General features: G+C 44.8%; 1 protein-coding gene across 1 annotated transcript; it reads right to left on the bottom strand.

The window, feature by feature from the left end:
* Positions 1 to 3830: 3830 nt before the first annotated feature.
* Positions 3831 to 25527, bottom strand: LOC119456050 (methionyl-tRNA formyltransferase, mitochondrial-like). Its single transcript, XM_037717645.2, has 9 exons — positions 25276 to 25527; positions 21929 to 21986; positions 21163 to 21311; positions 17270 to 17392; positions 15133 to 15235; positions 8212 to 8287; positions 5071 to 5162; positions 4479 to 4646; positions 3831 to 4080 (listed from the first exon to the last, which is right to left on the bottom strand). The coding sequence occupies exons 1-9, from the start codon at positions 25401 to 25403 to the stop codon at positions 3928 to 3930; spliced, it is 1050 nt and encodes a 349-aa protein (XP_037573573.1). The 5' UTR covers positions 25404 to 25527; the 3' UTR covers positions 3831 to 3927.
* Positions 25528 to 25632: the final 105 nt, after the last annotated feature.

Consider the following 25632-nt stretch of genomic DNA (forward strand, 5'->3'; position numbering starts at 1 on the left):
AGATAGAATTCGCTGAACTATTAAAACTGATGAACAAGAAGATATAAGGGATATTCGAAATTATAATGTGGGAAAGATTGAGGAAGCCATAAAATATGGACGCAGCATGAAATCAGTGAGAAGAAAACTTGGCATAGGACAAGGCAAGATGCATGCACGGAAAGATAAGCAGAGTAATATCATCAGCAATTTCAATGACATGGTAAAAGCAGCAGAAAGAATTCTATACTGACCTGTACAGTTCTCAGAGCAGCCAAGCTACTTTCATTCGAAGTACTGATGAACAGGATGCAAAGACTCGTTCTAAAACTGGCGATGAAGTTAAAAGGCCCTTGCAAGACATGACCCAGGGAAAAGCTGCTCGAGAATCAACAGTCGATTTAAACAGTCGATTTAATCAAAGATGGAGGAGATATCATGCTTGAAAAGCTTGCGGCCCTTTATACACAATGCTTCATGACTTCAAGTGTACCAGAGAGCTGGAAGAATGCAAACATTATACCAATCCATAAGAATTGAAGAATTATAGACCCATTACCTTGCTTTCAGTATTGTATAAAATATTCACCAAGATAATTTCCAATAGAATCAGGTAAACACTTGACTTCAGTCAATAAGAGACCAAGCTGGCTTCAGGAAGGGATATTCTACGATGGATCATATCTATGTCATCAATCAGGTAATCAAGAAATCTGCGGAGTACAATCAACCTCCCTATATGGCTTTCAAAGATTATGAAAAGGCATTTGGTTCAGTAGAGATACCAGCATGTCATAGAGGCATTGCGTAATCAAGGAGTACAGGAGGCATACGTGAATATCTTCGCAAATATCTACAAAGATTCCACAGCTACCTTGGTTCTCCACAAGAAAAGTAGAAATATACCTATCAAGAAAGGCGTCAGGCAAGGAGAGACAATCTCTCCAATTCTATTCACTGCATGCTTAGAAGAAGTATTCAAGCTCTTAGACTAGGAAGGCTTAGGAGTGAGGATCAACGGTGAATATCTCAGTAGCCTTCGGTTTGCAGATGACATTGTCCTATTCAGCAACAATGGGGACGAATTACAGCTAATGATTGAGGACCTTAACCGAGAAAGTGTAAGAGTGGGGTTGAAGATGAATATGCAGAAGACAAAGACAATGTTCAATAGCCTGGCAAGGGAACAAGAATTCGGATCACCAGTCAGCCTCTAGAGTCTGTAAAGGAGAATGTTTATCTAGGTCAATTACTCACAGGGGATCCTTATCATGAAAAGGAAATTTAAAGAATAAAATTGGGTTGGAGTGCATACGGCAGGCACTGCCAAATCCTGACTGGGAGCTTACCACTGTCGATGAAAAGAAAAGTGTACAATCATTGCATTCTACCGGTGCTAACATATGGGGCAGAAACTTGGTAAGTTAACAAAGAAGCTCGAGAACAAGTTAAGACCTGCCCTCAATTATCTACTTGCTATTCAAATGAGCACAGGCGTCCCTCAACCTGACACTCAGCTTTCTTAAGAAGTGTATGGCCCTGGGGAGGAATCCTGTGCCATACTAATCCTGTCGAACCCTGTGGGCACAACAAAACCGTGAAAAGGGGGACCTGCCGCACGGGTGAAACCACCAAGCCACAAACAAAACACAAAAGCGAGCACTAGCTTAGAAAGTTTTGAAAGTAGTGCAACACTCTCGAGCCTGCAGCCTGCTGATCAGTCGATGCGTGCTGTGCATAGATTTCCAAGTCCTATGGCTTTCGAGCCGTGCATGCAGTGCACGCTCTCTGGACCTGCACGTTGCCAGGGCAAATGAAGACGATGCAGCCAAAGCTGCCAGACATACGAACGAACTGCTACATCCGGCTCCTCCAAGGCCATTCCTTCTGACGGTTTGTAGTGACCAAGCAAAAACATCTAACATCCGCGTGCAAGTAGTATGTGTAATAAATCGGTATTGTATTTGGAAACAACATCATTGCGGAATAATTAAGGCAATGAGCTACAGGTACGCGTATACTGAATACCGTATTTACTCGATTGTAACGCGAGGGATGACTTTTTATTGCGTCTATCAAGAAAAAATAAAACCGCGAAAGTAAGCCCAAACCGCATGAGAGCAATTTTGTGCGCGACGGCGACGAGCGACGAAACGGGCCGGCGCACGAACAGATCTCTCGTTGTTGTCGCTCGATCGCTTGGTTCTGGAAATCTAGAATTCATCGCTCGTCGCCCGGAAGTGCTATGAGCGACTAGCCAATAGCGCGAAGCCGGAACTGGATATACATCAGTTAAGTACAACCGACTGTTGCATGGAACGAGCAAACGAGTAGATTTTGATACGTGCAAAGATAATAATGTAGTGCAAGACCTTTATAAATATTTATGCTGCTCTTTACACTAAAACACATCAACTTAAATTAATAAAGCACGCGTCACGGCAGTTTCGGCGAGTATTTGCTGCCCTCATACCGGCAATACCGGGGAGACGTCGCTCGTCTCGTCGCTCGCATGTGGTACGACTTGTAGGCGACAAGGGAACACGACAGCCATCTCCATCGCGTCGCTTGTCGCGCGCAAGATCACGTGCATGCGGTTTATACTGTAACGCGAGGGCTAACTTTTTATTGCGTCCGGCAAAAAAAAAAAAGCACAAAAGTAATGCGAGACCACCAGATGCATGAAAAAGTTGATATTTCACCCGAAAGGCGAAGCATCAATTGCGATAGCAAATTAGTAGAGAGCTATACAGAGTAAGGATAGTAGTTTTATTGGCTGCATAAACTTGGACACATTTGCTTACTAACTGAATTAACAAGCGTGGTGTCAGCGCAAACAAGAAAACATGAATAGATCACACTCGATGACCGCAGACAACCACCGTCAAAACCCTGGCGTGAGCAAGCGCGCCAGCAGCAGCGAGCGAAGGCTCGTGCGGTCTATCGCTTCAATGGAAACTGAGTGGTGAAAGCACAGCGCATACAAAGGTGAAAGCCGTGTGGAGATCGCTTTCAAGATACGGTGCGTGCGACAGCCCTCAGCCGCCCAAAGTACAAGTACGCTATGCTGGCAGAGTAGAAGCCCCCTCCCTTTCCCATTTTCCTCCTTTTGCGTGGGAGATTGAGTCGCCAGTTCCCTTTGCACCCGGTCACAAGATACGCATTTGGCGCTGCAGCTAAATGTTGCCTCCCCTCCCTCCCTCCCATACCGCCACGGCCTCTCGCGCGATGGAGACGTTGTGTTTGACCTCCGCCGTGAGTTCGCTCTCCGTGAAAGCGCGCGAGCTTTCACTCGCACATTTCACTCGTTGATTAGAATTGGGTGCATCATTGCACTTTTTAGACAACTTGAATTTCGGTATTCGATTGTAACGCGAGGATCAACTTCAGGTAGCAAAAATCTGGAAAAAACTTGCGTTACAATCGAGTAAATACGGTAATAAAGATTCCTTTTGCCACACCAATTGGTGGAGTCAAATCAGTGATGCAGGCAGAGGCAGTTACTTTGTCAGCACGCAACAGAAGATCATGAGAGCAACTGAAGCATCACATTTGGGCCGGTATTCTGTAGCGATGCCTTATGACTTATTCTATACTAGTCCTATCATCCACCGCTCACGGCCGACTGATCCCCTTGATAATGCGAGCGGACCGTCGCTCTGACCACTGACAAAGCGCGATAAGCGTGAAAAGGCATTAGCACTGGAAAGGCATCGCTACAAAATACCAGCCCTGGTGAGCAAAGGTGACGACATGAATGAACAAACAGATGTTGTATTGTAGATGGCACAAAGCTGCAGGGATCTCGCTTCCCAGAAGTAGAACTGGACTTCAATAGCAAAACCCACATGTAAAATTAAGTGCTTTACTGATAGTAAAAGTGCCTTCTCACAAAGAGCACAGTTACTATGAGGTCACCAAACGATTCCACACGTAACCCACAACTAGTCATGTATTCTCTGCTTCTTCATGTGTGACATTCTCTTCTGAAAACAACTGTTCATGCTCAGGCACTTTGCTCAGAAACCCACAGTTGAAGTCTGTAGCCGTCATTTTCTTGTGCCCTCGTACAGTAATGGCTGAGAAGGCAACCCATCCTTCCTGAAAAGGCAAGAAATAGGAATTACGGTGGTACTTCCAGGTGGCCTAGCTGGTTGACACTAGATGACACTAATGACTCTAGAGAAATGCAGTTGGTCAACACAGATAGGTGGGCGAGTTGAGCATCCTCGTCTCTTAGGCGCATTTATACGCCTGCAGAAAGAAGAACGTAAACTTTATTATCAAATCGATAAGATTTGAGTCCGGCGTATTTTTAGAGGGTCTGGGCACCCGCCGCAGAAAATGTTGGGAAAGAAATGAGTATGATCAAGAAAAAAAAATGCCGGACAGTTAGCCTGTGTTATGACCAATTTCCACGTTGAATATCTTGTGATGCTGAAGCAAGCTTTTGTCTCTAAAGGCTTTATCAAGAAAATGGCTTCAGTTGAACTTCCTACCTTGCACTTGATGCACAGTATCTTGCGTTTAGCATGATAGTAGATGTGACCAGGCTTTACATTTCTGGTCTTCACAAGCTGCTCCAGTTTGGCAGTGGCTAGCTGTGTTGGAGGCACCATGTCAAACAGTTTCACTTTGCAGCCATGCCAAAAGGTGGTCAATGTCGTCTGCCATTGTAATGGAGAGAGAAAGATTAAGGGGGTGCTTGTAAGACAGCCATGCTTCGAGTAGTACAGTACAGTAAAAATTGCTGAACAAAAATGCTTATCACAAGCATGAAAACATCTACTACAAACATAAAGGTCAATTTAAAAAGGCCATGGCTGCAAAACATCATGGAATGGACATGTTAACAGTGAATAGCTTGGCTTGCAAGCACAATTCTGCCATTATTAGAAAAAATTAAGATGTGTTTCTGCCTAAGCGCTACATAATGACCACATTAACGAAGAACAGCTCGACTTGCAAGTACAAGTCTGTATGCCTTTATTAGGAAGAAATTAATATCTGTTTCTACCACAGAAACAGACTTCACAGCAAAGACACTATGCAATTGGAAACAGTTTAAGAAACAGCAGGACATATACCTACAAAGTTTCCGACAGCCCTGTACAATCTGTCAATGTAGTCTGCTGTGTGCTGAGCCCAGTGCACCGCACCCATTGATGGAGAAACCTTTGAAGCTGAAAGAAATTTACGTGACATGACAAAGGGCACTAGAACACTAGCCACTGGTGCTTTCCAGTGGGTGAGCAAGAGCACTCAGAATTGTCTGAGAAGCTCCGTCACGAGGTTGGCATTGGTCTTGGCAGCTCTGCCAAGGATCTAAAAAGCACTTTTCGAGCAATTCTGAGTGCTGTTCATCCCATGGAAAACACCATGTGATGGGCTAGGTTAGCAAGCAACTGTCAGATGTCTTGAGTAAATTCACTAGCAATGCTTAAAGGCCGACTGCCACAAAATTTTGCTTTGGCTAAATCAGTTTTAAATGAGCGGTACCGAAGCAACCTTGGCGATGCTTTAGGACTAGTAATTGCCTATTTTTTATTAGCAGCGTTTAAATATTGCCTAAGCAGATGACGTATGCACCTGGTGTTGAGCGGCTATGACGTATGTCTTAGCACATCGCCTCCGAGACTTTTCAGGACGCCGCGGCCAGTTGCAGGTGGTGCCTAATGAGGTCATGCCGAGGAGTTGCGCGATCTGAATCATGCATCTCTTCCGGTGAGCGGAAATGGTGGCGTTTCTTTTCAGTTTCAGCATCGGAAATGTTTACTTTTGTGAGCCTTTCGTGACACACCCACTCTTTTTATAACGTAAAATTTTGCACAGAGGCTGCTCTGTATATACACTATCTAAGTCTAGGCTCTTTACGTGGCTCAAAATTTTGTTGCGGTTGGCCTTTGAAGGAGTACTGACATGATATTTTCGACTATCAAATTCTTTGCGTTAAAGTGGCCCTGAAACACTTTTCATCAAAGTTGTGAAATGTATTTGAAGTTAAAATAGACTCTTTCAGAAATACATTACAGCAAGAAGTACTTCAATGCGTTCAGGAGAAAAGAAGTTATTGGCAATCAAAGACTTCCTTCGCTCCCCTTCGCGGTGCTCCCGCTCCTTCTTCAATGCATTGTACTGCTAAGGCTACAGCGGAGCGGGGCAGTGCCCACAACACTCCACCTATTGAACGTCATCATAACATGCAGTTCAAATTTGATTTTGTATGTTCATGTAGATGCCACTACTTCCGATTTTGGTGCCTACGACATGCTGAACTCACAGGCTATCCCTCAAGTTACGGTTGAGTTCACAGTGACTTCACAGGTGTCCATCCCTTTGATGTACTACAGTGTACAAGATTGCTATGCATGGCTGTGTTTTCTCACATCGAGTGGCATGAGTAGCACCATTTCCTTTTGCACTTACCTCTACAGCAATCACACAATTTCCAAGAGTTCAACGAAACACTGTCTTTATGCTGACTTGTGCTAGTATGTTGGCAGCGCGCGCACAGTGGCTTTGCGTAGTTAAGTTGTGCCGGCAAAAATTCTACGCTATACAGTTTATAGTCCGGTGCAGTCAGCATGACCAGTGGCACGGCTGGCGCGGGTATACATGTCACCAGCAGTAATCACCACGTCAAAATCATAAAGATGGCTAGGTTTGCATAGCGCAGACTGGGAGACATTAGAAGACGTCAACAGCTGACGTTTCTTGTGCATGTAGTTTCCTGTGCTCCTTCATCACCCAGTCTGTTTCCCATTGAAAAACTTAGAAACTTGCTCCTGCTGTAGGGCCTAGGAGAAGGACTTTTCACGCAATTTTAAAACTTATATGAGGTCACGTCATCAGTAGCTGCAAACTCTACAATGCCAGTAGCTACGTAACTGTGCTAATTAAACAGAACAATTATTTCATTCATTTTATTAGCAGAAAATTAGAACACATAATCTGTTTCCTGACATCCGTGGCTCCCGACAATTTGGTTTCTAAATAATCACATTTCTATCTTGAGCGCTCTGTTAACAGGAATTTTTGGCAGCCTTGGGAGAAACACCCGGTATATGGCAGTAAAATCTACAGGTGGTCTGGGTTTTAGCATTAACACCCTGTGAAGACAGGTTCTTATGAAGGTATCATGCACGCAAGGGTAGCCTTGGTGCGAATGAAAGAAAAAACTGTTTGTACACAAACACGATCTATTGCCACAACACTCTCAGCAAAAGAAATGAGCTATAAGTACCACACATGAGAATTCAGACTAAACCATAGTCATAGCACACGGCAGTGGGTGTAGCGCAGAACCTCGTGTCGACTCTGTCATCAGCGCCAAGCTTAGTGGTCATGATCAGCACTGTCAAAGAATGGGTAGCTGCTATTTTCTCCGGGAGAACTCTGCAGGGCTGGGTGCAGGACCCTCAGCAATGGCCCGCGTGGCCCAGGTTGTGAAGCAGGCTTGAATTCGCTTGGCCAGTCATCTCCACCCACCAGACACGGCTTGACCATCGTCCATGCTCATCCTATGAGCAGTCTTATTCTATGGAGCAGTAGTGCTTCCTCCTGGATCTGCTGGGGGCTGTCTGCGATGTTCCACAAACCGGCACCATCCTGCTGCTGCCAAACTTGCCAGCTGACAGTCCCCGTTCCACTCTGCGCATCTCACGCTTTCCTTCTCTTCTTTTATGCGTCTTTTTCTCATTTTCATACCACATGTCTTTCCTTCAGGCAGCTGCTTGTTTCATCTCCCTGTTGTTTGCAGCCATCGCACATGTCTTCTAACACAAGTAATGGCGTTGTGTGCGCATCATACTTCCATAACTTTCATTGGAAACAAGAGCAACCCAAAAGCTGTCAGAATTGCTCAGTGCAAAGCAATCTAGTAATATACCAGGTCTAGATGTTTTTTCTGATTGTATTTAACAAACTTGACCATCCCCTGAAACATGCATGAAAAGTTGTGTTTTTGTTCAGAAAAGCAGCATTTCTTAAAGGTTTCTCCGCATAAAACACTCATCAAGTCACTCTCAGCACCACACGTACACCCACTCATGCACAAGCCCACATGAGCAAACACACGCATTTCCTGTTTCAACAAAGTTCCATATGTCAAACTACCAGCAATGTGAGAATGCTTCAGGAAAACTGTTTGCACTTTATAATGATTATCATAATCTGTGCCCAGGCAAAATAGCACACTCAGAAGTAAAAATTAGTTTTGAATGGTAATAGCACCTTTAGTCACTCCATCTGAGCCTTGCTCATGAGCTTGAGACAGCAGCCCTGGAAGGTCTTCAAGGCACTGCAACAGCTTTAAAAAATAAATAAAAATATATTTTTTTTCTGTACCATTGTCATAACACCGTAGCCACCGTGTAGCAAACCTCATCAGTAGTGACACATGTGATGTTGTGTATAACAACAAACTTTGCTTGCTGTGTGCCAATAAACCTGGCTTGTGATTTTCAGTGGTGTGATCCACCCAGCTGATACAAAAAAGGAAGAAAATGAACCCCCCAATCCCCAAGAAAAAAAAAAAAAATACACACCTGGGCCTTACTTACTCTTAGCCCTGCCCCTCTGGCCACTTAGTCCCATTGTGCAGTATTTGTCCCAGCAAAATCTACAGTAATAAAATTCCGGACATCGCACTTGACATCGACGACGGCTGTCGAACTTACAGCTCTGTGTGCAGCAATGAAATTTATCGAACAGGAACCGCCCCAGAAATGGTCTATCTTCTGCGATTCCAAGGCCGCCCTCCAGAGTTTGCTCTCTGCACTACGCCGTGTACCCCACGAACGACTTGTCAAGGACACACGTGAAATTTACCATCAGGTAGTTGACAAAGGACATGACATTTTCTTTCAATGGCTGCCAAGTCACTGTGGTATCTTTGGAAACGAGCAAGCGGACGCAGCTGCTCGATCTTCACATACCAGTACCGATTGCGTCGCTTTCCCTATGTCCAGAACAGACGCAGCAAGAAAGCTCCGTGCGCTTGCTCGCGAGCTTACGTTAGCCCACTGGCATTCAACGGACTTTAAAAACCAGCGCCTCTGTTCCCTGGATCCTAATCTGAAGCTCCGCCTTCCACATGGCTTACCACGATGGGAGGTAACTCTCATTTGTCGCCTAAGACTTGGAGTAGCTTTCACCAACGCGTACTCCTACCTGATGGGAATGGCCACAAGTCCAAATTGTGAAACTTACGGGTGAAAAGAGACTATAGCACATCTTCTGTGTGATTTTCGTCGTTTTAGTGCACAAAGGAAAGTCCTCAGAACCACGCTCGTCAAGATAGACAGCCGTCCCCTTACGGAAGCCAGAATTCTTGGTCCCTGGTCCCAGCCGACGTCGAAACGAACTGCTTTAAAAGCACTAGTACGCTTTTTAAAAGAAACAGGACTTCATGAAAAACTATAGAATTGTGCGAACAGATGTGTTTTTTTTCTTCTTTTTTTTTCTTTTTAATCTTCTCTTGTTTTCTAATCTTTTCTGCCCTTACCCCATCCCCCCGTGCAGAGTAGCCAACCGGACACTTAACCTGGTTAACCTCTCTGCCTTTCGCCTCTTATTTTCCTTCCTTCCTTCCTAGTCCCATTGTGCACTAATGTGCCAACGCTGCTACTGTAGCTCAGTGGTGGTTAGGACGAATCAAATAGTCTTTGCTACATGACTTTCATTCTATTCGAGAATTCAGCATCATAAATTGTCAAACACTCGTTTCTGTTTGAATATGAGATGATAACACTTATCGAAGTCTTGGGAAAAAAATCAATGCATAAGGGGGCTGATCCAAATTATCCTGTTCCAACAGAGCTGCGCTTGTTACACAAACACACCAGTTCCTGAGCAGATGGAGCAGATAATGGGCGAGGATGCGCTAGAAGATGCGGACTGATAGTGAGGCACACAAGGATATATATGGGAGCGCATTAGCATATGAACTTTATTGCAATTTCATGTGTACATATGAAGGTACATAATCCCAAAGCCACGTCACACTCACTGTTTATCTTGCTGCAGAGTTTAGGAAGCATATTTCTTTTTCAGACAACAAAACAGATGGTGTACCAACAACAAGTAACCTTCACTGATTATGGCTTTTGCTTTATAACTTCTAGCCAGGCCCGTAGTCAGGGGTGGGGAGGCTAGGGCCGCCCCCACCCCCTTCCCCACCCTAATTTTGATGGGCGGGTGTTCTCCAGCAGGGCTCCCGCCACTCCGCTGCGCAAAGAAACTTGTCAACAGCTGCTCACCATGTGCAAGACTGAGCAGATCTTTCTGTGCCCATGTCCTACGGCGCTAGGCAACCCGGAGCATCACAAAAGAGCAGAGGATGTCGCATCCGACAGTCGGCGCCCGATAAACAGGGAGGGGGCGGCTGCACTTCCGACTTTGCCGCCACTGCGACACCCCCCCCCCCCCTTCTTCAGCCACCATCACCTTGTGTTAGCCGCGGTATCAGCCTTGTAGCACCAACCGTGGTGGTCAAATTTGTAGCAGCTTCCTCGAAAAATGCGCATAGGGTTCGCCGACAAGTACAGAAACACAACATTTTTATTGAAAATAATTACTGAAAAATAGGTGCTTTCCTCAAATAGTCAAGGCCTTCAGCAAGTGCCCCCCCCCCCCCGAAAAAAAATTCCTGGCTACGGGCCTGCTTCTAGCGTACATTTATCTTTGTGGAAGCTGATTATGGTGCACTTTGAAGGAGGTACAGTAAAAGCTCGATGATACGATCACGGCTAATACGAATTTCCGGATGATACGAATTTTTTTGTGGTCCCGGCCGAGCTCCATTACTTTGCAACGTGCTAGAGAACGGTTGTTACGAATCGATTTTCAGCCTGCGTCGGCTGATACGAATAAACGCCGCCCCACCGACGGCCGCGAAAGAGAACAGCGCGCAGTCACGCGCTTTCTCTCCTTCTCTTTTGGTACGGAGGCGCGGCGCCGGACAGCGCGGACTCCGCGACTGGGCGCGAAGAGTTAGAAGCGGTGGCGCTTTTGGGGCTTTTGTACTTTTCCTCCTTTTCTGCGAGCCGTCAGATGGAGTGGCTGCTGCGCTTCGGGCCGCGTTCTTCGTGTTTGCACCATTTTGCCTAGTCGCAGCGAGCTATGTCTCGCAAGCGGAAAGCACTCTCCTTTAAAGAGAAATTAGACATTCTTCGAAAGGTCGATGAGGATCCCAAGAGGAAGCGGACGGAGTTGGCTAAGGAGCTAGGCCTCGCAACGTCAACACTGAGCACAATTGTTGCACAGCGAGACTATCATAAAAAACGTCCTTTCGTTCAACGTCAACGCGAAGCAAGCGAATTCGAACACGCTTATTTCGAACATACCGCGCACCGACAATGCTCTTAGCAGCGTGCCAAATCACGCGGCGGCGCCTCCGACCGGCATTGCTCCGACACCGCCATGGAGCAAAAGCTCAGGAGAGACCCCTCTATGCCGCGCGCGAAGGAACGGAAAAAAAAAAAAAAAAAAAAACCCGCGGCGGAAATTTCCTTCTCTCTCAAAGTGCAAGGTCGCCGTTTCTGCATCGCGCCGGAACAAGCGTGTACGTGCCGACTAGAGTGTTCTAGACAACCGTATTCTAGCACACACTAGTGCCGACGTCTCAGCCACATAAATGGCAGTGAACCCTTCTCCTCTATTTTCTAGTCACACGTTGACCTTGCACGCTGCGGCAGCAGCGCAGAGGGAAGCAGCGGCGGAGGCACAGTCGGGCCAAAGAAACTGCCACGCCCGCAAACGCTCGCTTCCCGATAACGGCAGAAAACGAAACTTCAGGGGGCGGCTAAAATAAGCTGGCGCCAGCACGGCGGCGGGCGCGCACGGAGTCGAAGGTGAGAGAGCTACGAGGGAGTTGAGAGGGAGGGCGAGGGGAGCCACCGAAGCGGCGGAGTTGACGCGCCTAAATCCGCTTCCCTGTCGCCCTCCTCCCTCACCTTCGACGGTCTCCGCGCGCACCCGTGTGCCGGCGCCGCCCGCTCGCTCCCGGAAGCTTCGTTTTCTGTCGTTATCGGGAAGCGACCGTTAGCCGGCGTGGGCAGTTTCGTGGCCCGCGCTTGCTATGCGCTTGCGCGCCGCGATATTTCACGACTCGCACCGTTCGTGCATCGTGCTATGGTGCACGAATACTTCAAAAATACGTCCTTTTAATTCGAATAAATTTTCGGGCCCCTTCGAGTTCGAATTACCGAGATTCGACAGTAGTTTTAATTGTGTTTCGATGATACGAATTTCGGCTAATACGAATATGTTTCGTGACCCCGTGAGATTCGTATCATCGAGCTTTTACTGTATTCAGATCTATATTGCAGAATTCAACAGGACAAGGCAAGACAACTGCGGGTCTCCCCCCTTAGTACAAAAGGAATAGACATGCCAACAGTAGTTAATACCAAAGGAGAGAACAATATTACAGAGGTTTCACATACTCTTTTACCCAAACCCTTATGTATTTTTACAATGCCTGCCCAGTCATTATGCAATGCATTGGAGCCAGTGGTTCACCCCGGCGGCGCCACGTTTTGAGGCATTTTATACTTGTTGCTAGAGTTGCTTCAGCATAGAAAACTTTCACCAGGCGCTGCTGCTGCACTATGCCTGCGATGACGGTCAATAAAAGAAAGTCGACGTAAACTGAGATCAATTACTGGAAGAGTAGGGCCATCTCAGTGACTCGGTGTTGGCATTGCTGGCAGGTGCTGAAAAAATACAGGTGGCAATGCCTTATATTAGAGTATGCATTGATGATGTGCACCTGATGTGACAGCTAGCTGTTTCCTTGATTACAATATTACATGTTGCTTTTTGCATTAGTACTACTTAATCCCTTGCATGGCTAGACAAGTAGCATGAGTCAACCACTTTAAAGGGTCCCTGAAACAGTTTTTGTCTTATCTAAGAGTACTAGCTATGCATAAAGAGGATCTATAAAGAAATGCTTTCTCACAAGAATTTTGCATCAGCACGCTATAATAAAACAGCTACCAGTGGTTAAACATTACCCTCCTCTCAAGCCATGGCGTTCGGCCTCAACTTTTACATTGTGCAGCCATGGCTTCGTCCTACATCCTTGGGCACAAAGTCATGTGGTTACGCCAATGTTGTCTACTTTGGTTGACTTTAACCGAGCGTGTTCCCGCGTCTCTTTCCTACACCGTATTTCTCACTGCTATGATGATGGCGGTCTCATAATGAACTTTATGTGTGGTGCTCGCATCTTCTACACTCCACAGCATGCAGTCACTGCAGTTCAATCCCTGCACACATCTGTAGTGCAAAACAAGCATGTAAAGCACTGGTACCATTCAGGTTCCTGCCACCAAACAAGACATTGTTGCAACTATTTTCATGTGAGAACCCCTCCACAACCCATTGGCTGTCATTGCCACTGCACTAGTGTTAACCTTTGTCACATTCTTTCTCACTCCCCACCTTCCTCGGTGTAGCCTCACGATACTTCCACAAAGCCCAAATTTTTGGAAGAAAGGTACGCACGCACAAATGCACGTTTACAGACAACAGCTGTAGCGAACGATCGACATTCTAAGGCAGAAGTGCACCATTGGTTCCAAGAAATGTTTACATTTATTGCATTTTTGTATTTATATTTAACGGTATGCAAATCAGTATGCATATGCATGCTATTAAAAATAAGCCTAATGGACCAGCATGTTTCAAGCATTCCCGTTTTTGCATTGTGGGAATCCAATCGGATCACTTCCTAAGTGACATCACTTGCCCATTCTACGTAGAATGGGCAGAGGTGGCTGAAAATATGGGGAGCAGCGCCACTGTGATCACTAGCAATGTAGGTGTGTAAAACTGAATAATAAATTACGCACTTTACACAGAGTCAAGAATTCGACGAAACCTTGTCTGGTCAGGTAGCATGTTAACAAAACAATAATTACGGTCAGTGACCAAGTCTTAAGACGTTTCGGAACCCATACGGGTTCCTTGTTCACAATGCCACGGACAAGGCATCGTGGTCAGTTTATATGCATATCATAACGCGATGTCGAGAAAAATCATAATGTGTCGAACACACTGGCGGAACACATGCACAAGTGCAATCACACAATAAAATGGGACAATGCTTCAATCATCGGGAAAGAAAAGAATGTGACCACAAGGCTGCTGCTCGAATCTTTGCAAATACAAGCGACAGAAAAAACTCTATCAACAGGACCGATAGCACCTTGCCCCAAGCTTACCTTCACTCTCTACGTCACGTGATACGCATATAAACTGACCACGATGCCTTGTCCGGGCATTGTGAACAAGGAACCCGTACGGGTTCCGAAACATCACTTGACTTGGTCACTGATCGTAATTATTGTTTTGTTAACACTTTACAGAGAGCACTTGAATCTGTCTCTTGGTGATCAGAAGGACTTGTACCCAACCGATCAGATGTACACTTGTACACAACCGCCAAAATCGTTTCAGAGTAAGCTTTAAAAGCAAAAGTTAAATGTAGCACTACATAGTTTTAGAGTTGCTTTAAGTATGTTGTAAGTAGGAGGACAAGTAGGTAGCCACTGGCACTTGTAGTACATCAGCACTCTTCTGTGTCATCTACTTTTGACCTGCTCAAGAGCTCCGTTTCTTTCGTTGCCCACTTGTAATGCAATGTGAACGAATCATATGACACATTACAAAAACACTATTGAGAAAGAAGGATTACTTCAGACTGATAATAAGATAACGAACTGATCGGACTTCACAACCGAATGGCCCAGTTTGGAGATAAGGTATGCAGCAGTAAGAGCTCAAGATTATTTTGACCAAACAGGGTTTTTTGTCATGCACTGGAATCTCAGTACAAGAATGTTCTTGCAGTGCGACCCTACCAAGATACGGCTAGCTGCAGCCGGGATTCAAGCCTGCGACCTTGTGCTCAGTAGAACAACAAAAAACAAAGCAAAAACCAATTGAGCCACCCCAGTGGGCAACAAAGCACTGCAAGACAGGCCTAGATGCAAATTATCCCAAGCAGGCAGAGCAGTGAAACACACTGTTATATACTGTCCTCACTTTGTACTATTACTGCAGCACTGTATGCATGACAATCAATGGAAAACGGCTTTCTATGACTGCTCACTAAAGAAAACCATGCAAAGCAGCTGCACCTACCAGGCTGGCACCAAGTTGGGCCATCATGCTGGTATACTCCGCGAGGTGGATTCCTTGAGGTACGGTGACAGTCTTCTGAGCCAAAATTTTGCCCGTGTCAAATCTGGTTGAAAAAGGTAAAAAAATTTTGGGATATCAGCACTATTTTCCGCAGGCATGCAAGATCAAAATTAGGGGCATCACATGGTCAGTCAGCCACTCTTCTGTGACAGTTCACATTAAAGAAGCTTGCTTATTTGCAAAACGATACATTCTTTCACCCTGTCTTGAACACACCCGCAGCATGCCAGTGCATGCATTATCTTGGTTGTTGTTTATAGTTCCCCCCCCTCCCCCCCCCCCCCTATTCACCGCACTGAAATTTGCTGCAATTGTTTAATAGTGTGCATAGATAAAGCGCACTAATGCCAGTAGTATCTATTTCCACAATGCTTAAAGAGTTGCACAAGAGAAAAGTCAAGGCATCTGTCCAATTGAGTAGCACACTGACCCGGAGCTTAACGTGGGACTCAGCCTACGCTTCTTTCAGAAATATCTCTAGCAGAGTACAATCCAGGTCTCATGCAATGGAACCTAAATGAAAGTAAATCTAAATTAAATCATAAGAACCAGGAAACCAAAGTGTAGAAGAACATACAGGGTAGTTTGCATTTGAATGTGCTTTAACCTCTTAACAGCAGTGTTCTGTGTTCACGCAAGAGAGCGATCGTTCAAGAGAAGACTCATGCGTTAACGGTGCAGCAACACCTTGCATTCAATGCAAACCAAGCTCGAAAATGTCGGCATTCCTCAAAGCACAAACACCCTCTCATCCACCTCCACCTTCATTGTTACTGACTGGACATGTCAATGTAACATGGCCGAGCAAAACCCGAGGGCACTGCATGGCTGTTGTATAAAAGGAGGCTTACCAAAGAAGTTGAAACATGCATAGCATGCAGAACTGCTGTGGAGACAATTGTGCATACCTTGTCAGAATATCAGAATATACATCTAAAAGCAGATAAAAATGTGGTCAGTCTCCATGAAGTCTTGGTGTTTAAAGACAGTAATGTGCGGGTAAACATTAGTGCAGTGAACATAAGGAAGAGATGTGTGGAATACTGGTGGTGCATAGGTAGAGAACCAGAGTGATGTCAAATAAAAATTGGTATGTAGTCTCAGAATGATTTAATCGTGCCTTTATTATAGGTAGCAAGGAGTTGGAAGTAAAACATGTCTAATGATATCGAAGTTGCATATGAACTTAAATAGTATACCCTGGAGTGTGGCGGCACATGCCACTGACCGTTTAAAAGGGGCATCTAGTCATAGTCATCATCAGCTACTGTGACAACTGCTGACAGTACTTCGCTCACCGCAGGTAGTTAATACATGCCACTGACAGTGCACGATGTGCAAATGGCCATTTCTTGTCAAAGAAACGGTGTCCCCAAAATACACAGTTACAGTAGTCTAATGCCCTCAAAACATGTGGCAGATTCTAGATTTAAATTTTTCTAAGCATCTCGATGAAGTGGAAAATCACCTTAAATGTAACCATGCATGTTCTTGTAAAATTAAATTTAGCGCAGGGTTGACACTCTTGTAGTCCCTTTCATGCTTGTTGCCTTTATGTTCCGTTGCACTGTTTTTTCACCATTAACCCTCTGACTACCAAAATCTTTCCCGGAAAACTGCAAAAAATGATAAAAATTTTATTTTTTGCCTGAGGGTTTGCACGTAGTGTGCTCATTGAAAAAAATATTAAACATACACTCTATTCTTGCTGCTCAATGAAGACATTGAATAATAAACAGTGCTTTGAGAAAGACAGTTTTTTCCCAAGTCCATAGAAGGTCTTCAATAATATTCTCTCAATGCATGACAGCAAAACAAATGTAAACTACAAAATAATATGTACAAGTGCCCAAACTCAGCAATAGATGTTGGGATGAGCAGACACACGACTTGTTCACGGTGATTAAAGCAATAGAAACTGCGGCATGGACGAGTAGGACTCATTCTTGGTGATATTGGCACTAATTGGTAAGGTGAGTACAGCTCGAGAATGGGGCTTAAAGGGTTAAACATGGCAGCACAGAAGCCTTGAGCCCCACGTAAATGAGTGTTCATGTCCAATAAGTGTTTGCTGTACCTCTTTGGTGCTACTGTGATCACAGAGATGCCAGACTCGGTGTCGCCAGCGAGAAGAGTGTGGACCAGAGGAGCAGCTCCCCTCCATCTCGGAAGCAGGCTAGGGTGGACATTGATCATCCCACTACAAGGCACAACACAAGAAGCAATGAGTTCACACAAAGCAAACTCTGCTGCTTTTTAAAATTACATTCTTAAAGGGGCACTAAAGGCAAATATTAAGTCAAGATCAAGCAATAGAATAATGCTCAAGAAAGTCTACTACGTCAACATTAATGCGAACAATTAGTAATTCAGAAATTTAGGTAAATGTAGGACACGATTTGAAACTCTCCCACTACGTTCAGGTACTGGCCTGATGACGTAGGCACTCCTCATTATAATTCTGTCACTAGCACTCAACCACTCGTAGTAAAGAGATCAGTGCTTTGCATTATGCATTACAAGATTGAAGAAAATGCTACTTGTCCAGTTCTATTCGATTTTTAGAAAAAAGAACTCATTGACATTACGCATGACAATGATGCAGGTGCTCGAAAAGTTTTTCTTTCACTAGACTCTGTGCCATCCGCGCTTTCACATTTGAGTAGTTTCGTTGTCGCATAGCACTGCGCTGGTTTTGCTGGCTCGCAAGTAGCAGAGAATGACACGTCCATGGGATGTCGCGGGATGCACAAACGGTCCACACCACTTGACCAAGAGCAGCTGCAGCGCCAAATACAACGGTCTGTCCTGGCTCGGTTTCTTCATGGCCGCGCATTTTCGCTTAGCGCAATAAAATCGGAGCATCGTCCGTTGGGCACCATTTTACTCACCAACGGCACTAAAGGGTGTCACTCCCCTGCTCGGGGGCGGGCGATTTGAATTGCGCTAAAGGTACGCAGAGCCTCCAGATGTGATTTTCTCTAAAACTCTGCAGCGCACGAAACAAGCGCTGCAGAGTTTCTGGAATGGCATTTTAACAATCCCCATTGACTTCATATTTGCCTTTAGTGTTTCATTGAAGGAGTACTGACATGAAAATTTTGCTTCCAATTTTTTCTGGTTTTATAGGTAGCAGTTGACTATAATTTTGGTATGACACCTTAATTCTTTTAGAGTGCCACAAATAATTTAATTTTAAAATGCATGCCAAGTGAGCGCAGCTTCGAATGTAAAGCAGGAGAATATTCACATCACTGAAACCGGAGGTGCCGGTCACGTGGTATCACTAACAACTCAAGTGCGCACCAGTCAGCCCTGTGCAGTGGCTGAAGGCCATACAATGACTGTCGCAGTGTAAACTGGCTAACTGGCCCTTCCAATTGTGTGCTTATTTTGGAAATGCAGGGAGACGCTCTCCCCTTTCATTCCGTTGAGTGCTGAATGGTCTCAGCTTCCGGCAGTACGGTCATAGTGTGTGTGTACATATCAGTGGTGTCTAGTACCACAAGACAGACACATCAGGTTTTGGTGACCTGCTTCACGTCCGAAGCTGCGCTGCATTTGGTGCTCATTAAAACCTGGTTGCGTTAAGCAGTAACGTAATTAATTATTTGTAGAGCCTCAATTCCCATTGCAGGATGGAGTCTCTATAGCGTAATTACTGGGTTGAGAGCTATCGAATAAGTCAAGCATTTTGTGTCAGTACTCCAACATAATGAATACGTCAGGTTGTACAGGCAATGCATACCTTCATAGTGTAAGGCCAAAAAGCATACAAACAAAGTTCAACTGAGGAGATTCCTACTCCTGTTCTTTATATCTTTCTGACATGTAGGCAAGTCCAGCTCTTTGATCAGTTTTTTTCAATGTTTCCTGAAGACAAGTGCTGCCTTAATAGGCGCTTAAAAAAAGCAGGGGTGTTCGAACAGCGATATTTCTGAATCGAATATGAATATTCGAGAAGAACTACTTCTGAATCTCGAATACAATATGGAATATTTTCTCCTTTTAAACAATGTAAAAAAAAAAAATGTCGCATAGAGTTCATTTTATAAGGAAAAAACACCGCATATCCACGGGGTGAATGATGATAAATGGGCGAAGCTCCGGAGAGAATCATCGGTAAACCGTGAATCTTCCGTGTAATTCGCCCAGTCTCGCCGCACTAAATCGAACGATTGACTTCCACCAATGATGCGCGCCATATGTGACGTCATTCCTATTTTATAACAGCGCCCTTCATTATAATTGCACCATCTCCCGCTTAAGGGGACGCTAGCACAAACGCGTTAGAAACGCGCAGTCTTTCGTTAATGTTGGGTATTTATTGTCATCGTGGTGCGTGTGTAAATGTGCGCTTCGTGGCGTAGTGGTTAGCGCCGCGCGCTCAGAAGCGAGGGGTCCCTGGTTCGATTCCGCGCTACGGACACAACTTTCTGAATTTTTTTTCATAAAAGTAGACGTGGCTACCTACTACGACGACGACGATGACGACGACTACTACTACTACTACTACTACAGAGGAGGGACAGACCCAAACCCAAAGGAGCTTCGCCCCTAAAAAAAAATGTTTAACCTTGCACTCTGCCGCGCAATGCTTGACACAGCAAAGCTGGGCGATCGTAGCCCAGCATTTTCGGAAGTGCGCACTAATTTTTCATCTTATTACTCATGATGATGATAACTTCCTTTTGCGCGTCTCGGACTTACAGCTGTCACTGTGCCTTGCATAGCACAGCTTGCAACACCGACACTGCGTTCCAGCAGACCCGCTCCGTGAATGCGTCTCTCTCTCTCCGCTCTCATTTTCTTTATCGCTCTCCCGAGCAAGGCGCGCAAAACATCTTCTTCACCTCCCAGAGCACGAGCGTGCAAACGCGCCAGCTGTGGACGAAGACGACGACACTCGAACGCAATCATACGGTTCGCATAAATGCATGTTCTGCAAGTGTGGCTGTATAGCCTAGTGGCTACGATGCTCGCTTTGGGAACGTGGGTATGCGGGTTAGAATCCTGCCTTGGCGAGCAAGGTTTTCTGTTATTTCTTGATAGTTTCTTGATACGAACCACGAATTATGGCTGGCTGAAACAGCTCTGCTGTTAAAAGATGATTATTTAGATCACTTGTTACGTGCATGTAAGGCCGTTTGCAACTGAACATCTAGATGTTCGAGCTGCTTATATATGAGAAACTGCTTTCAGTTATCCAGTGCACTATGACAATGACAGTAATGAAACATAGTAATAGCACGCTGGCAAGTGGACGTGAGTGTTGTCTTCATTGAAAGAGAGAAGCGTAATACATCACCGATGTGATCAGGATGCAAACGTGGTGAGACTGACGAAATAATAAATTGTTTGCCTAAAACAAAAATTTTATATAAGCTGCAAAAAAAGGGAAGACATCCTTTTTGAATGATCGGCAAACTATTGAGCAGTAGTAACTGCCCTGTGCGTTCACTTGGGAAATTGTACTTCTGCACAACAACCATCCAGCTCTCCTGCTACAGAATCATTCATAACGTCCTGACTTGCATCACTTTCTCTCTCTCAGAATCCAATAACTGTTACTGCAATAACTGTTCTTATCCCTTATATTTAAACAGAAATTAATATTTTACAATTTTTAATAGTGAATTCTCTAATTGAATATGAATGTAATGGCGAAGACTATTAGATTGGTATTAAAAATGAATATTCGCACATCCCTTAATTTTTTTTTTATTCAAGCTTGTTATCAACATTCATTTTAGGGCAAGTGTGAAGTATGAATTGTTGACAGCCACCTTGGCTTAGCATCGAAGTCGTGAATATTCAATCTCGCGGCAGTACAACAATGTCTAGGCTTGTAGTAACCAACGGAAATCACAGATGAAACTTGGATACATTGGGTTGATGTACTCTGATATGGAGTGATAGCGTACAACAGACATGTTCTGCATTTTTAAATAATAACAATGTGACACTTACTATTTACATGCGTGGATGCTACTAGCAGGAATCAGGTGGCCAAATGACACCACAACTCCAACATCAAATGTGTCGACAGGCACACTGTAAGGCCACTCACTGACTGTAAGATCTTCTTTGAGTGCATAATCCGAAACTGGGCCCTTGAGCTAAAGAAAAAATAAGAAAAGCAAATAAAAAAAAACCCAAGTGTGCACAAGGTGTAATTTGTACAAAAGACAAGATTGACACATCTTCTCACACAGACGTGAGAGATGAAGTAAGGCTTAGTAGAACTGGTAAAGTCAAACATTCGTATAATTAATTATCAAATATGATGAAGTAAATTTTAAATGCTTGGTAACTAAGGCATTTTGCTGCATAGAACGAGGTCGTGGGTTCGATTCCCGGCCATGGCGGCTGTATTCAGACTAGTGTGAAATGCAAAAATGCTTGTGTACTTAGATTTTACTTGTACGCTTACTTGACTTAGTTGTACGCTAAAAAATCCCAGGTGGTCAAAATTAATCCAGAGCCCCCCACAAAACCATCCCTGGTAGCATGCTGTGCAGTTTTCGGATGTTAAATCTTACATTTTAATTAATTTTAATATTGCCTGCTAGACAGAATAGCTATAAAATTATCTGCTGAAGTCCAGGGCCTCCTATTGTCGCTATAGCCTCAGCCAGGCTTGTTACCTGTGCTGTGGTTACAATGTTGAGCAACAACACAAAGTTGTTGTTGCAGGTTGTAACAACACAACAAAACAAGGAGTGAGAAGGTTTACCTTTGGACACACAACTTTGATTGAGTGAACAACTTGGGGTATATCCGTCTTCTTCAGTCTGAATAAACGAAACAGACAAAAATTTAAAGTCTACTCTGACTCCCTGGCAAAGTGAAACTCATCAACACAAAGCACATGGCAAAATTCAGGTCAGAATAGCAAGATTTCAAGTTTGTGCTTCAGGCAGAGAATAGATATTTTTGTCATACAGTCTTGACATGCTACAGAGCTTTTTATGTAGTAGAAAACTAAGTTGAACCTTGTAAAACAATCTACCAGTGAAATTTTGGCACTTTTTACGTTCATGCTTCAACCATCCTGTTTGCTTGCTGGTTTAACAAGCACACATATTAGACAGGACAGTGATGTAGCCATAAGAGACTGTCCCATCTAAGGTATGTGCTTGTTAAACCTGCAAGTATGAACCAATTAGCCCAGAAACATGTTGTAACGTACATTCTGCTTGCATTTCGCTTGTCCATGATAGTACATTGTAAGCATTTGCAAAATATGCATCAGGCATTCCAACACAAGCAAACAGGCGTAGAAGCCTTTAATCCTTTATTGACGAGTGTGGCCTACATGCAACATACCAGAAAATGTTTTTTCTTGCTTAGTTTCTATATTGAGTAGGAAGTTTCTGGCTAAATGTCTTTGGCCAACACTGAATGACAGGCAGCAAGTGTCATTTGTTGGTTTAGAACAGGAACACAGGACGAGGAAGAAGACTGGCATGCAACTCTATTTTGCAAGCACGGTCAGAGGAACAGATTGACGCAAAATCTCCAGCTGCAGTGGTGTCCCACACACAATGTAAAACAAATGAAACGTACACCTACGGTTCACATATGACCAAGAGTTGTCTGCGCAAATTCCAAACGAAGCCATAGGTGGATTTGGGTCAAGCCCATATCCAGTTTTCTGCCTGGTGTTTACCCACTACTGCTGAAAATGTTAAATATTCTTCTTTTCATTGATTATGCTTCTCCTCAGTGTGTTTTGCACATTTAGGTAAAAAATTAAATTTTTTTCACCAGCCATGGTGGCTTAGCAGCTATGGTGTTGCACTGCGAAGGACAAGGTCACGGGATCAAATCCCAGTCGCGGCAACCACATTTTGATGGAGGTAAAATGCAAAACAACCATGTCCCATGCATTGGGGACACCGACACTACGGCGTGCATCATAATCAGATTATGGTTTTGCCACGCAATAGCTCAGAATATAATGATCTTTTTCATGTATTCATATGTGGTGTCATTTTAAAGGTTTAAGAGGTGAGTGAGTGAGCTACGAACTTTATTGAGGTCCTGAGGAGAAAGAATTAAAGCGGGGCCGGGGGGCCCGCCAATCAATCCGGTGGCTCCACCCAGGTCGGGGCCGGTAGACAGAGTCCTTCGGCGACGGCCCGGGCCCTCTGGACAGCCTTGAGCTGAGCGATGAGCTCTTTACTTCTGAGCGCTGAGTCCCAGGAGGACTGGTCAGGAAAGTCCGTGCCCGCGTTGGCAGGGCACAGCCAGAGCATGTGTTCGAAGTTGTTGTATTCGTGGCCGCAGTGTGGGCATGCAGTAGGAAGGTCAGGGTTGATCCTACTTAATGTTGTTGGTATGATGTATGTCCTAGCCTGCAACTGTCTGTAAGTGACGGCCAGTGCTTTTTTGAGGTTTGGTGAGGAGGAGCAAGAATTCGTGCTAACCTATGATTTGAAGTGATTTCGTGGTATGATACGAGCGGGTCTTTGTTGTCTAGATCCCTGCAGGCTGGGTTGAAGCGAGGGGGCGGACCGCAGACGCGGAATGTGAGTTCTCGCGCCAGTTGGTGTGCCCGCTCGTTCAGATTACAGTCAGGAGGTCCGGAAATGTTGCCCATGTGGGCCGGGAACCATGTGACGTGTGGGGACGTGAGATTGTCTCCTCCCGGTTCTTGGAAGATTTTGTTGACAACCGTAGCTGCTTTACTAGAGACGAGGGCCGCCGAGAAGGTTCTGATGGCTGTTCTTGAGTCCGAGTAAATGACGGAGGCTTCTTTGCAGCTTCGAAGGGCCACCGCGAGGTTTAAGAGGCCAACATGTCAGTGCTAGTGCCACACATCCAAGGTGCGATCAGCTTTACCATGTGTAAGTCAGGAATGGATAAACTTTGCCTGTTTCAAATGGTTGCAAATCAAGAAACCAAAATCAAAGTGCTTAAAGTTCCTCTAAAGCACAGTGATAGTAAAAGTTAAGCCAGCCTCAACTCGAGTTCATTATGATAGAGGTCAGGATATGTACTACACGATGAGTTGGCGTGATGACAGCTTATTGGAGAAGTCTAGTACGTGGTACAGTAGAGAAGTGTAAGTAATATTTGCTGCCCAATGTTATGTTCTCACAGGAAGCAGCTGGCTATTGCTTCAAGCCTCTTGTAGTGCTTGTTTGGTATGTGCGTGTAATCTCTCTTCGGAGAATACGGGCTGGGGCAGGCTTTACACCTTCCGTCACCATGGGCCTGGGGTCTAACACCTGAAGGCCCTGTGAACTGCCCGAAGTGTGCTACTCCGGCTCTTACAGCGGACATTCACCACCTGTAGTGGCTGTGCCCAGGAACAAGGGCTACTCGATGGTGTATTCTAACAGCTGCCAATGCTATGAACGGATCAGGCAGACCGTTGCAGGTGTTGAGTCACGGACGATGAGACACTACAGCAATTCCTGCAAGGGTTTATATATGTATAACAATTAATAAAGACAGGCACTATAGATTCGGGCAGTGCCTGACTGAAGCAAGCTGCTGGGAAACGCGACGTAAGCATTTCAGTGTGACCGACCTTTTCATGTAAAAGACAACGCCAACCCGCAAACATTTCACGCCATGTCTGTCTACCTAAGAATATCCACCCATGATGGAGGCGAAATACTGATATAGCAAGACAGGTAGTATCCATAATGAACGTTAGGATCTGAACGCAACCAAGCGCTGAAGTGGACGAGCATATATACTTTGGGTATATAAGAGTCTAACGAATGCTCAACAAGCACAACACAAGGCAAAAGCGGGACTCCATCTTGTCCAACTGCTGTCCAATGGATGTGAGTTGCATATCACTTGGTATTGTACTGCCAACATTAGCTGCAGTTCCAGTTTGTGCGTTCAAGATTATCAAACAGATCTAAACAGATAAGAGAACAAAAATCCCCCAACGTTCAGTGTGATAGTAGAACGACATTCTCAAGGTAGCACAAGCACTGCTGTTGTTGGCCAACTATATTAAGCATGTTCTCACGACTGTGGTATTTTATCGCGGAGGTGTGTTATTACGGTAACGTCACGATGCTTAACACTAGCCGGTGGCTTAATTAAGTAGCGTACCTGTTTTTGTTCAAGAGCTGGAGAGACTTCAGAGAGAAGCTGTCTGATCCGTAAAAGATCACCTTCCACAACTGCCTCTCGGTGGTGCTACTAAAACTTCTTATAGTAATCACGCGTGCGAATGTCATCAACAAGTTGCGCGAACTCGCACGGACGAAATAATTTCAAAGGTAACTCGTTTTCTTCAAACGAAAGCCGCGAACAGCAGTAAGCACATGGCCCGCGCCGGCAAAAGTGAAACTACGGAGCCATGGAAAACGAGTTCGGCCAGTTTTGGTGTGATATTAAATGCAAAAAAAAAAAAAAAACAAAAAAAAACATTAGCACTCACATTGCAAACATTTAAACTTAAAAAAT

Source organism: Dermacentor silvarum, chromosome 6 (assembly GCF_013339745.2).
Source record: "Dermacentor silvarum isolate Dsil-2018 chromosome 6, BIME_Dsil_1.4, whole genome shotgun sequence".
In the NCBI taxonomy this organism is placed as follows: domain Eukaryota; kingdom Metazoa; phylum Arthropoda; class Arachnida; order Ixodida; family Ixodidae; genus Dermacentor; species Dermacentor silvarum.